At 34.9% G+C, this 14,430-nt stretch overlaps 1 protein-coding gene across 12 annotated transcripts in view; it reads left to right on the forward strand.

The window, feature by feature from the left end:
• Nucleotides 1-10,531, forward strand: part of SLC35F5 (solute carrier family 35 member F5) — a 31,321-nt gene extending 20,790 nt beyond the window's left edge. For all 12 annotated transcript variants that reach the window (XM_085227651.1, XM_085227647.1, XM_085227654.1 and 9 more), the window contains 3 exons: nucleotides 1,645-1,799; nucleotides 2,244-2,332; nucleotides 2,905-10,531. In XM_085227651.1, the coding sequence (XP_085083777.1) occupies nucleotides 1,645-1,799; nucleotides 2,244-2,325 (237 nt within the window). In that variant the 3' untranslated portion in view covers nucleotides 2,326-2,332; nucleotides 2,905-10,531. The remainder of the gene's footprint in view (nucleotides 1-1,644; nucleotides 1,800-2,243; nucleotides 2,333-2,904) is intronic.
• Nucleotides 10,532-14,430: the final 3,899 nt, after the last annotated feature.

Below are 14,430 nucleotides of genomic sequence, written 5' to 3' on the forward strand. Positions count from 1 at the left end.
GAAAACCAGAACACTTCAGTGAGGTGGGAAGAGGTTTATATGTGAGCAGGTTTTAGTAGCAAAAATAGTTGTTTTTTTAAGTATGTGTTAATCTCTGCTCATTTTAGATATGGAACTGTGTGTGCAAATACATTTTTAGATATAGCAATATACAACTATATTTATACATATATGGAAAACTTAGACTGTTTTCTGAAGTAATTAATCTAAACTTTCTTCTGGAGTATGCTGAACACTGGAATATGCTTTTCTAATTCTCCAGAAAGTGTTTCTTCTTTAGGTTATTAACTTGAGTAAACACAGAGCCCAGATCATTAAAAACAAATTTCTTCTTCATGTACTCATGCAATATTAAGGCATTTGAAATAAAATCATTTCTTAAAACTTTGTTGGATGACTTTCAGTTGGTATTGGTAACTTGAGGGGAACTGACATTTTTAACTCCCTTTACAATTATCACTATTATCACTGTATTACTTAATAATAATAAAATAATGTGTATTTGGTATTTATGGGGAAAACAAACAAACAAAAAAAAAACCAACCACATATAGTTAACTGTCAATCTACTTCCTTCATATCTTGTATCTCATTTGCTTTTCATATTCCTCACTATTAAATCTTCACTTCCCTGTGTTGTCTCTGTTTATGTGCATCTTTCATAACCTGAATCTTCATTGCCTCTTCCACTCATCCCCCCTTTTTTCCATTTGCCACACCTGCCTCTTTCTGGACGTTCTGTCCCACATACTTGCTACTTGCTATTTCTTAATCATCTTTGCCTTGTTTGAGAAGGCTGCTTTGTCTTCCTCAGGGTAAATCCAATGCCTTACTTTTCTGAGGCAGCTGTCTGCCAGTGATGCCTCATCCCACATCTAACAACTGCAGTTTATTAGATTTTGAGAGTGAGCATCAGTACTTGGTATCAGGTATTAAAACTGTAACTTCTTTCCTCTGAAATCTCCAATTATGTTTCCACCAGAGGGAGCTGTGCTTATGTTTCATTGCTCTGTTAGCCATACCGGTGTTTCTTATGCACTCAGAATTCTTGCACCCTTGACTTCTGTAGCCTTCTAAGTTTAAAACTGTCTCAGATGGTGATTGCTAGTAGTAGCAAAGGTACAAGGAGAATTTAGTTCAAATTGGACAAGTAATGTGCTCTGCTTTTTTTTAAACGAAAAAAAATGGTAACTTGTGAGTTGCATAGTCTTATTTGTGGGCAGTGATTTCAGCAGCGACTGCTCAGACAGGATGTTCACAGTGAATGGTCAGGTGCACAGATCTGTGAGGTGAGCTCTTCTGTCTGACCTGCTTGTCAAAGCTTTTATCAAAGTGTCCCAAGAGTCTTCCTCATTTGGATCCAATAGATAGCTATAACCTAAAATGGGAGCGTATCCACACCGCAGCACAAACTGTATTTTTGGCTGTACAGAACAGAAGAAAGGTTATTCACCTATTAAAGTAGCAGTGACTGTAGAAACTGTACCAAATAACTTGTGGAAATATTTGTAGGATTTCAACCAATTCGAAAGAACTGAAAGTACACCTTAAGCTTATAAGTTGGTTTGATAATAATTACTCTAATACACAGTATGCTTCTTTAGAAACACTGCTGAGTGACTGATGTTTGTATTTTGATTCCAGGTGCAGTTTTCTTGGCTGTTTTTTGCAGGAGCAGTCCCTGTATTTTTTTCTTTTTTCATCGTAACTCTGTTATGTCATTATAACAACTGGGATCCCGTGATGGTGGGAATCAGAAGAGTTTTTGCCTTTATTTGTAGAAAACATCGAATTCAGAGGTAGGGTAGCCACAAAATCCCATTCCAAATCTCATCTCTCCTTTAGCCTTTCCGGTATGCCGTAGCCTTCTGTAAGCCACAGCACTCATACTGTATCTATTTTCATCTAAGATGGACCTCAGTAGTTAATTTTCTTTTGATCAATGTTTGCCCATCCATGTATCAGCCTATGCACTACTCAGAAAACGGGAGTACCTGAAGTCTGTTCATATTTCCAAAGAAGTTTCTTAGTAGCTATCGCAGTTTTATTTATTTAATGTTGTTATGGTAGTTGCAAAACCCAGGAACATACAGTGAAAAATGTGTTAACTTTGTGAGTGAGATTTGTATGTCTTGGCTATGGCTGCAGTTCAAACATCTGTCACTCACTTAGTACTTAATAAATGGGCTGTTTTGTAGCCAACATATTACCATGTAATTGAAAAATATTTCTTTTCTTTTAAGAATGCCAGAAGAAAGTGAGCAGTGTGAAAGTCTTATTCCTATGCATAGTGTTTCACAAGATGGAGATAGCTGCTGTTCGTAGGCAAAAGGTAATAAACAATACAGTAAAAAGTGAGGATTGATTTTTCATGATGGCATTTGTTACACAAAAACACCTCTTTCCAGAGTATCCAATTAATCTTGTTCTGAATTGATAGGTAAAATTTTAAAGAAATGTCAAAATTACTTTTATTCTACACCAAGCATTATTCTTACCTTTTTTCTGCCTTCAGTGGGTAAAGATGCAGTGTATTACAACAGTATTACCTAAGAATACCTTGGGAGTTTGGAAAATAATAAGGTGGGGCACTACACAAAGCTCTGAAGTTACAGGTAGTTGAGTCTGTATTATGGTGTGGAGACAGACTTAGTTTAGAACTGTTTTACCCAATAACATAGAAAATTGAATGATCAGAAGTGTACTTTTTTTTCCCAATGTTGCTTAAATATAAGAGCAAAATTAAAAATGTACTAACAAGAGTTATCATAATGTCTTAAACTTTGTACAAGCTCTTTCCTTAGTTTATTTATAAGATGGAAATTAGCATGCATAGCAATTTGTTGTAATCTTTAATTGTGTAGTGCTGATAACTTTTCTTTTTTTTTTTTTTTTTTTGCTTAGTTTAAAAATGGATTGATGCCTAGTGAAGAGACAATCTTCTGGAAAAGTCCCAAAGGAGTAATGTTTCAGTGCCTATTCTGAATTTTTAGTAAAAATAAGAAGTTTCTGTTCTTGTGAAACTCTAAACATCTTTCTTGCTTTCATCTGATTTTATAAGTAAACAAATTTACTCCATGCATATCAATGTAGGGGATCTTAGTCCATCTGAGCAACCAACCTGCCTTACTACACTGAGCTGGTGAAGTTACTTGACAAAATCAAGAAAATGAATGCTGTTAAGTGATTTCTTTCTCTTTTTAACTCTCAGTTTTGTTAAATGCTGGACAAGGTTATTTTAAAAAAACACTTTAAAATGAGTTATGTAAATAAGTTTGCAGGTCATCACGTCTTACAGGCTTTCAGATGAAAAGCTAAATAGATACGTTACCTGTAGTAGGTACAAATTAACTTTTTTATGTTGTATAAACTATTTGCATATTAATAGAGGAAATAGTAAAATAATTTATTAAGTGAATTCTTGTAATTATTAAGGCAAGATCTTTGTACAGTCCTGGAACACTACATATATATTGTCTTATCCCATTCTGAGAAGCCTTGTAACGGCAGTGGGTGCCGCTGTTTAAAAATCTTTTGTTTCTACTGATCTGGAATGTTTAAAATCTTAGTGAATGAAAGAATATTTATAATTACAGTATGTTGGATGTACGTTCTCAAAAACAATCCCTTAAGAAGACCAATTCTGTAACCATCGAGATTCCAAATGATTTCATATAGAAGGCTTAATTTGAAAATTTTCATTTCTGTAGTTGCCAACTTAGGAAAGAGATCCCAATAAGTTGTTAAAATTTTCAGTTGTGGGTTGGCACTACAGCAATCTACTAAACAATGTGAAAGCTAAAAATAATTGCATTGATTTTCTTTTTTTTCCAATTGCATTAATAAATTTATTCTAAAACTGATTGTTTTCCTTACAACCTGTATCTTCCTTCTACTTTAGCTGTAGAAAGCTTACTGTAGCTTTTGTCTTATTTGATTCTGAGAAGTTATGAATAATTATGTTCAAGGATATTTGAAATAAATCAGTGACATTTTCCAATTTCTGGACAATAAGACACTTCTATTAAAAAAAAAAAAAAGGCTTTTGATAGATTTTGTTTTCTTATAATGAATGTAGAACAGATTTTCAGTTGGTAGTATATTCTCTTCCACATAACAAGGCTATTAATAACAGTGTATTGTTATCTTTCCATACATATATGAAAGGATAACAAAGCAAATGCCTTTTCATGTTCTGAACCTATAGATCCATCCAAGAGATGATATAACTGGTAGACTAGATAGAATTCAAGAAAGCAGTGTGTTTAGTGAGTTTTAGAAGGATTGATTCAACCAGCATCTAGAATGTAAAATTCTGAATGTAGAGAAGGAAAAAGATATCAGGGGAAAAAAAAGGTGAATCTGGGGGCTGTTCTTGTTGAGTATTGCACCTTTATCAAATTTTTCCTTCCATTTCTTAATATTGAACTACTATTAAAAGTTTCAGTTACCTGAGGTGTCTTTTGAGATAGTAAGTCTATATTTGTATACCTGAAATAGTTTTTAAAATAAAAAAATAAAAGCAGAAAAACATAAGTTTATTAAATTTATGTAGGCATTTTGAAAAACTTTTCATTTCAATTGGAAAGCCCAATAGTACAACAGTTGAAAATACAGTAAGAAAAACTAGTTTTATATTTGACTTCATTAGTTTTCAGGGCTTTCAATGGTAAAAGGAGTTTACAGTGCGATTTTCTTCTAGATTAGGACAGATTAGAGGATGTTAATTTCAGCCATTAACTACAGATTTTTAACCTGTTCCTGTATAGCATCTAATCAGTGACAGCTTTGTCAAACTAACTCTAGGAAGGCTAAGTTTGCTTTGAAATTGGCAATAATAGTATTTTCAGCAGGATATTTTAACACTGTCTTTTGAAACTGGTCATTCAGATTGACAGAATGGATTGATAATGCATGGTGGGCAGTTGCTATTCATATTTGTCCTTATGTTCATGACTTAAAATGAAAGCTTATCATAGCTTTCTATATGTATGACTTATGTTAAATGGCATTATTATGTTAGACTTGAAACTAAGTACTATGAGAATGTTCTTCTGACCTAATAATCTTTCTGTTCAGCAAACTCAGTATTAGGGCCTTCCTGCTGTTTTGTTTTTCTGACAAAAAATGTGCTAATCTTTTCTCAAGATATTTACTATTATAATCTTATGGCACTTTGTAGCTTGAAGTTTTTTGGCATTAAATTACAGTCCTTTAAAAAATAAAAAGGAAAGAAAAGATAAAATAAAGAATAAAAAGCAAACTATTCTTCTTGAAACACCATGGATTTTTAAGCAGTGGTGCCCCTGTGGTTACAAGAAATACACTGCAGTTTTATTTACTGAAGCTATGATATGTAACGTTGTTCCTTGTTTAATAGAATGTGATGAGATTTTTCTATAAAATCTTGTGATTTTTAGTACAATAGTATTTTATAAATATACTGTCTTATTTGAAATGTAAATTGCATAGTTCTCTAATGGGTGCTTGGTAAATGCACAAGAGATTTAGCTTTGATTCTCAGGTACCTCTGATGTAATGGTGACATACTGGTATTTTTTTTTTCCTCATGACACAACTGGAATGTGAAGGGGCTCTTGCAGATCTTTACCGCTGTGTGCTAGCATAAATTGGCATTCTTACTGTTTCACTTTGGGGATGTCTTTATTCTGATTTGCTTCCTGTAGGAAGCACATGCAATTTAACAAGGAAAAAAAGAATTTTTAATTCAAGCATTTCTTTGAATGCCATGAGATGCCTGAACAACAGTGATTTCCCATGCTTACAAAATGGAAAATGAGTACTACATGTATTGTTCTGTCAAACAGTTTAACTAATTCCTGCAATGCTATGAGACAAACCAAGAATCTCTTCTGTGTGATTGAATTTTTTTTTGTTCTGTTTTTATATATGGAAGAAATTAGGACAATTTGTTAAGTGCCAACGTAGCCTGTCTTAGCTTTTAGGGTTCTGTTGAGTCTTGCCTAGTTACGTCTCCTGTGTGCTGCAATCCAGAACAAAGGAGGAAAAATCAATTCAGTTTTTCTAGCGACCTTGTTAGTTTTCAGTCATGCCAAAAATGAGAGGTGCTGTAGCTGTGTAGCTGTTACTTGGAAAGCATGGAGCACTAGAATGCCGCTAAAGACATGGAGGGCCTCATATTTCTCTTGTCCATGTACACCACATTTCTTGCATGTTGGCTTGGAAATCGATGTGGGGCATGTAGCATGCAGCTGATCCAGCCTGCCAAGAAGCTGTGCTAGCGTACTGCACACATCAACCAAGAAGCTGCAGGCTGGGGCACAGCTTGGGGTGGAGCAAATGCACAAGTATTTTGTCACAATATGGTATTAAGTAGTGGTATTCCTCAAATGAGAAACTGTAGTGCTGCATGTGATGTTTGACCTGGTATGCTGCTACACGTTTTGCAAACCACCCAGTGACATCCTAGCAAAAATAGAAGAGCCACTGAATTGCTTTTTCTGTGTGTGTGCTATTGTAATTGTCAGTTTCTTTCACTGTGCTTTGGCACTGCTATTTTCTAGTTGCCTTACGTTAAGTGGTTTAAGAATTTCTTTTGTACTTCTTAGTTCTATCTCTTTGCAATGAATATTGCCATTGCTATTCCCTACTAAAAAGAAAATCCTATCCTAGGAAAATGAATTTACTGAGCTTAAGCTAAGGTTATTGGAGGAGGAGGAAGAGTAGTTAAACAGAAGAGCTGAACTGTGACACACATGAAAATAAGCCTCAGTAAGGCAGAGTCTGTAAATGAAGTTGTAGGAAGTTGCATACTCAAAAGTCAAGAAACAAACTGATGTTAAAAACAGAAAGTTGAGTTACGCGACTTACTGTAAAATGGTACTTTTAATCAGTTTTCTTTATTCCATGCAAGCTTTGAGTTACAGTTCCTGTTAGGGCTGCTCTATAGTGTCTGCAATTTAATAGCTGCGATTGCAATAGTATTTAAGTGTTGGTGGCTCATTAAGAGTTGTTATGCATGTCTTTTTTTCTTTCTAATCTGGGACTGCATTAATTGTGCATTTAGCTTTACATGTTTATTGCATGGCATGATTTCTCAGGGAAATATGGATAATAGCATGCATTGTAAGAGCTGGTAACTAATTCTTGCTTTTAAAATTGTTGTGAACTTTCAGGTTGCACTCAAACACTTCACATCAAATGACTTTCATGTTGAATTGCTTCTGATTTACCAGGTGAATCATGATGAAGATGTTAACAGCATTTTAAGGTGTTTGTACAATGCACTCTGCCCGATACTTCATTAGCTTTTGGATATATGTCCATTTCCAATTGACTCTGCAAGTTGTGTGGCTTTTTTCCTGCTTTAGCATAATATGTGCCATATACATTAATAGTTGCCTGAGACACAACAGCGACATTCATTTCTGGAGTTAGACAATGCTATAATGCAGTCAGATTCTGGGGTAGAGTACCAGTATAAATATTCTAACATATTTACTTGTAACATTAAATTTTTACAAAGTGTGCTTACTTTGGGGATTTTTGTCTGCTTTTCCAGTAAAGTTACTTTGTCTAGACTGGGATTTGATCCAAAGCCCACCAGCATTATAGGTAGCATTAATAAAATAAAACTTTATTGAAATACTCAGCAGTCAGGTTGACCTTTATGCCTTTGCAGTGTTTTTATCTGCAGCATACATGGCAAGTAGTTTCCTGAAAGACTTCACTAATATAAAAGTTGAAGGATTTAGTGTTGGCGAAAATGGTAAACATAGCGCTGTTACTGACCACAGAAATATATTTCCCTATAGCCAGTGTGCAGCTTAATTATTTAGAAGGTGGATTTGTCTTGCTACATGACTTTTCTTTAGAATCAACAGTCTAGGAAATGTTGACCGCTTTGCTTAGTTGTATACCTGAAGAATATTTTTTGTCAATAGTGAGAATGTGATCACAGCTTTGAGAATTAACTTCTTGATGATTTCAGATTTGAGATTTCCATTTGCTTTGCAAAGAATGCAACAGGACTTCCTAGCTAGTTAAACAGCTGTTATTGTACTGAGTGCCCTGATCATCTGTATTGTCATATACCTGCCATCAAACATGGAATGTAACCATTCAGTTATGTCTTTTCACTGTCCTTCCAGCTGATGTATTGCATCACTACATCTGGTATTAATAGGCAACTGGACAACTTCTGGAATGCCCACCATGGTGAGGAATGCATCCAGAGTTTAATCTAGTTGTCACCTCCAACTTTTTTAAAAGCATGAGAGGCTTTTCTCTGAGGATTTTAAAGGAAGTAGCTGTTTAGTTCTTTAGCTGCTGAGTTAATAGTTAAGCAACTGTTTCTCTGTTTCTAAAATTGTATCTGGATTTCTTCTGTTTTTAATTAACTTTTGACTTTTGTCAGGGAAGGTGTGCAGTTCTTTGCATTTTTCATAGAATGTATGTGACTTGATACTGGAATGGCATCAGAAATAACTGCAGAGAAGGTTGTACTACTTTTAACATGTTCCTGAAGTTTTTTCCACAGTTCATTTAAAAAAATTAATTATTGGGCTGAGGAGAAAGTAGCCATACAGTGTAGAGCTAACTTTATAATGTGCAGATTACTTTGCTCTCATTACATATCCTTCAGTGTATTGCTGATGTTGCCAGCCCTCAAGTTTTTCTTGTCTGTTAAGTGTGATGCTTCCCTCCGCTATAAATGGAAACTTTTTCATGTAAATTAAACTAGATCCTCTGTCACAGTGATTGATTTCTAAACTGTTTCAAACTCTCTTCTTTTTAACCTTTAGCTAGAGAAACAGCAGGGGATTTCCACCCAAACAGTATCCTTTTCCTATGTGAGAGGGGAAAAAAAAAATTGAAAATATCCTATTGACCAGCATATGAGATCCAGCTGCAAGATCATTGAAGTAATTGCCTGTATAGCACAGTTAAATATAGGACATGCTTAGGCAATAATTGCGCAATGGATTGATCTCTCTGATCTTGATTTAATATAGAATGTAGGTATTTAAAATCTCATGAATTTGTGTTGAAGCTGAATGCCTAAGTTCTGTGACTGTAAAAATCATGGAAGAATTTTATTTGGAACTACAACGTACATGCTAAGGATTTTCTTGGTTGCATTTTGGGATTCTTAGGTTGGTGGGTTTCTTTTATGAAGACCTACATGTTTCATGTACAAACCAGTTACAAATGAATGATCTACCTATTAATTGAAAATTTTGAGAGCCATTTACATAAAGCTATCATGAAAGCTTAGGCAGTTGTTCAAGTTGATGTTAATAGAATAGAATTAGAGAAGCATAATGAGCATGCAATACCAACTTCAGCACCGTACAACTGAGTGGGTCCTTGTAGAGATGTGAAACTTATTCAGGTTCTCTTTGGGATGGGTATTGTAAAACAAAATTGCATCTGGAACTTTTGTTTAGATATTTATATCAACTGATTTGTTACATTTCTAAAACTTGTGCGTTGAAAGATGCATGAAACCAATAGCTAGTACCTTTGGTCCTTCTGGCATTACATCTTGTACTTAATTTCAGCTCTGTAATTTGAAGAGAACTCTGAAATTGCTTCAACTGAAAAACTTTAACATGACAAGAACTTTTGTTTGCATGAAGTTTGTATGATAATTCAGATGTTCTGAGAGCACAGATAGTTCCAGGAGTACATTTGTTATGAAATGTGTTATGCATAAGCTTTTAAGTATTTTCCTTAGTAAGACCAGAACCTGAACCGCCTGATGCATACTGCATTTGCACCTAAGTACTTGATTTCAGAATGTGTTAAACCATGTCTATTTTTTACAAGAAACAGCATTTTAATCCAATTTTCATTTAATAATAAGTATGTTCACACAGAGGAAAATCATAATTGTGGCTTGATGCAGTGATTTATGCAAGAAAACAGCAGGATGGCAGTAGTAACTCTGAAATGAAGATGCAACTCTCTTCAGAAACTCTGGCTTCTTGTTCTTTCCTTCCTTCTGTACAAAATAAGTGTCTTTATTATTTCTGATTTATACAGGTGAAGCAAGGACCAGAACTTTTACCCTTTTGTTTTTTGGAAGTGAACATTGACTTTTGCCTGTAGCGTCTTTGTCACATCACTTCATTTTCTGAAGGGGATTCAGTTAAATTAGAAGTATAAAATAAGTATTTTTAATTAAAATCAAATTTAAGCTATTAATAATTTTGAAATTCTCAATATGAATAGAGATCTAATAAATGAAAATTATAGGCCTATATTGCAAACACCAAATACTGCTTATATATTTTTTAACAAAATGGGTATATATGTGATTATTTGACATATGTATAAAAGTGACAATGGGGAAATCATTCTTATGTTCCTAGATTTATAAATTGAAATTATTAATGTCCAGTACCAAAACCCTATAAAAGGGCTAGTGAAAAGACAATGTAATGTATTCTGATAAACAGCCTGTAATACAATCAATGGGTGTGATGTTTTTGTTCTGTATTATATTTATTACGTGTAAGTAAGCCAATAAAGATTATAAATCATATTTTCTTAATAGGAATTAGTATTTGGTTGGGGTTTATGTTTAATGTATTTCATACCATCAATTAAGAAAAACGGATTGGTCACCTAAAGACTGCTACCTTGGGAGTACAGCATAGTGGCAGAAAGGTCTTGAATTAGTCCACTTAATTCCCCTTTTTCCCTCTTAAAGGTGAGTCAGAGGACGTCTTCTTTTACCTGCAGTCAGCTGGGATGTCAAAAGGCTATATAATCTGTCTCAAACTGGTGTGGTAATTAAGTAGTGAGGTATCAATTTTTAATTCATGGCTACAATGATTTTACTTGCAAATACATTATATCCTGGAAGACTGCTGTGTTTCATCAGCAGGGGGAGCTACTGTAATATCCATCCATTGCATTCCTGAACTCTGAGAAGTGGCAAAAGCAGTAAAGTGCAATTAACTTATCTGTTTATCATCCTTAATTCTTACAGCTAAAGAGGACTAGATACAGGCTTATTTTCATGCAGTTGGACTTTCAGTGTCTTATTATTAATTATTAAAAATCTCTTGGGATCATAGCACTCACCTGAATATTTAATTAGGAAAAGTATTTTGCTACCGTAGGCTCGTTTAAGTTTTTTTCTGAACTGTGTTTAATTAGTGTATTGAATCAGTTCTGCAAAGGTTATAGCAAGAAGCAGGTTTTGGTTGAAGTGAGAAGATACTTGCTGTGACATATCTAGATTGCTCCAAAAGTAATGCCTCCTATTTAATTCCATGGAAACAACAGTAACTACAAAGAGCACCATAACACTCTTTAAAGCAAATTCTGAGCTACGAGACTCTATTTTTTTTTTTTTTTAACATAGTCAGCATTATTAGCTCTGGATTTTTGCCAGCAATAAACAACAGCTTACATACCATGCTTGCACAAATCTGCACTAGAGTCTCGCCTGGACGCCTACCTGTGCGACCTGGTGTAGGGAACCTGCTTTGGCAGGGGGGTTGGTCTCAATGATCTCTAGAGGTCCCTTCCAACCCCTACAATTCTGTGATTCTGTGATAGAGGAGTTGACTCCTGTCACCACCGCTGAAACGCTCCACACACCACTTCACTGTGCTCACATTTGCTGTTTGGTCTCCACAAACATTCAGCAAGTGTCAATGAATGTCAGTGGGTGCTATTTTTTCCACATGGAGGAATTTGCTTTCATCTCTTTGTTTCATATGCACTTCCACGTCAGCCTCCATTTTGTCAGACTGCCCCTCTGCTGCCATCTCACATGGCAACAAGACGTAACAGTACTGGTGGGAAGGTTCAGTCTCTACTGCCATACCACCACCATCCACCTCTGACATTGTGGGCAAACAAAATAGGAGGCATAACTATTAGAGCAGCTCTTGTAAATATGCAAAAATGCAGTATGTCACTACTGACAATGCAGATATCAAGTAAACGAATCTTAAGTTTTATAGTGGTACTTCTATAGTGGTAGAAAAAAATGATAAATATAGACATGAGCACATACCAAATACAGATAACAATGTAGAGAAGGAAAGGAGTAGCACTGATGTTTGCTGATTTCTGAAATCTAATTACCTGTAATAAACAAGCATGATGTAATCAAAACAATTATTTAATGGAAGCTGCAATTACAGTGTCTGCACTGTCTTGTGTATGTTTCATTACCAGGAAGAACTATTAAAATTGATGAGCAGCAGGCTTTCTTTAAATACAGTAGACTAATGAATTGTGGTAAGAATCATTTCTACTCCAAGAAAGACTTGTAAAAATCGATTTAAATTGTTACTTATGCAACATTTTATTCTTGACATCAAATGGACATGTATCATGTAATTACTTTTTTTTTTCCCTCCGGTGTGGGAAGGTCTTTGCAGTGTCTTTCAGCATTTGGCAAAGAACTTTAAGAGACAGTAAATGAAACAAAATCTCCTAGTCAACACTAGTGCAATTCAGTAGTTCACTTTTAATGGACTTTTTTTTGAAGCTAATTAACATAGTTCATCTCATTAGTGCCTGGCAAGCAACAGGGATTCTTGAACTTGTATTAAGAATCTGAAGCAAGTTGGTATTAACAATTTCTATGTGCTTGCAAGGGGAACTTGGCAATTATGTGCCTGTTCCTCCTAGAGTCCTAACTGATAGCTGACATCACAGCTGTTTTGTGATCACTCCATTTTCAATTATACAGATGCACTAAAATGTGGAACAATTCTCTCATTCCTGGCAAGTTCTCTCCCTAAACATAAGTAGTTCATCATAGTTCATCACCTAAGTAGTTCATCATGGAGTGGACAACTGGCAGTGTAAATGATCACAACTGGTCACAAAACCATATTAAATAGGCTTTTCCACAGAAGTTTGATAAAGGTGTGTTGAGGCCCATAAGAAATGTTGGCAGTGCACTATGGTTTGCCATCATTCATTAGCCCAGAGTGTGTGGGAGCTACTGGGGTAAATGACTGAGAGGAGAAATGTTTGTTTTCTCGCTCCCTTATCTCAAACTTGACTTTTCATTCCATTAGACTAGTAAGATCTAAACACAATTTTACGGTATCTTGGCACCTTGTACTTTTCTGTATACAAGGGGGTAAGTTAGTGCAGGCTAGCTGGATTGCTTTTCATTCTCTGGGATGCAATTTGTTGGAATATTCTCTTACTCTGTATTCTCTTCAGTTTTAGGAGATGCTTTTCAAACATGAGACAGCCTTTTTACCAAAAGCTTAATGTCACTGCGAGGGAAGGTTTAAAGCTTCTGAGAAAGACGATGTTCAAACCATTTTCAAAGATTTTATTCTACTCTTGGTAGTATGTATGTGGGAGACATTGTTTTTATTTATACCTGCAAACCAACTATATCCCATTTGTACTGATTTAAAAAAAAAAAAAAAAAAAAAAAGCAAAGCTTAAGGTTTCTAAAAAAGTCATTGTTTATTATGTCAGTGTGAACTCTTCTTACTTTCCTTCCCTTTTTCACCCTCCTTCCCTCCCATACCATGAGCTTATGTATAAGAAAATCCAGTTCTAGTCTGTGGGATTGCAAACCTTGAGGACTTATTTTTGGTAATGTTTATCCACTGTCTTACAACTTGCTGCAACTTGAAGGTGTTCACACTATAATAGTTCCTTAATTACCTAAGTTGATTATTCTTTGTGGGAAGCTTAGCACTTTATCATTTACTAGGGTATTTGATTTAACTGCTGGGATGTTGAAACACCTCTTGAGAACTAAGAGGAGACACAGTGTGGATTTCCTATATATGAGGTAGCTCTTGCAAAAGGAGACAGCCTGAGATAAAATTATTTCTAACCCTATCCATTCTTTTTTCTGAGTCAGGGTCAGCTAAGCTTGTGATAAAGATTCGAGACAAAACAATTTTATGAGAATCTGAACTGTTACATGAATAGTGAATAAATAAGCTTCAAGGTCTTTTGGATGAAAAATTTCAAATCAACCCAAAACTGAAATAGTAGAAAAAAATACATATATATTGTAAATACATAATAATAGACAGTGCCTTGAGGAATCTGTTGAAGAGGTTTTGACACAGTTTCTGTCATGAAATAATGCCAATGCATCAGCTCTCTGGCAAAGTCATTCCTCCAAACAAATTAATGTCTTTAATGATGCATCTAGGCTTGCTGGCACTGCTCTGCCAATCTACTTCCTCCTTTTGCAGGTGATTTTTAAAATTGCTACATTTACGTTTCCCTTTAAATTTCTCATTTTTTTCCTTTTCTCTTCACAGCTTTTTTTTTTTTTTTTTTTTAAGTGCTTAATGCTCAATTGCTTGCAAAATTGGCAACAGAGGCGTGCTAGCAGTATAATGCAGAGGCACAAGTACGGAGTTGAGAATACCACTTTTGAGTATTTCTCCTATCATAGCATACTGTTTAAATCTGAATGTATATGATAGC

Source organism: Meleagris gallopavo, chromosome 7 (assembly GCF_905368555.1).
Source record: "Meleagris gallopavo chromosome 7, MGAL_WU_HG_1.1, whole genome shotgun sequence".
Classification (NCBI taxonomy): domain Eukaryota; kingdom Metazoa; phylum Chordata; class Aves; order Galliformes; family Phasianidae; genus Meleagris; species Meleagris gallopavo.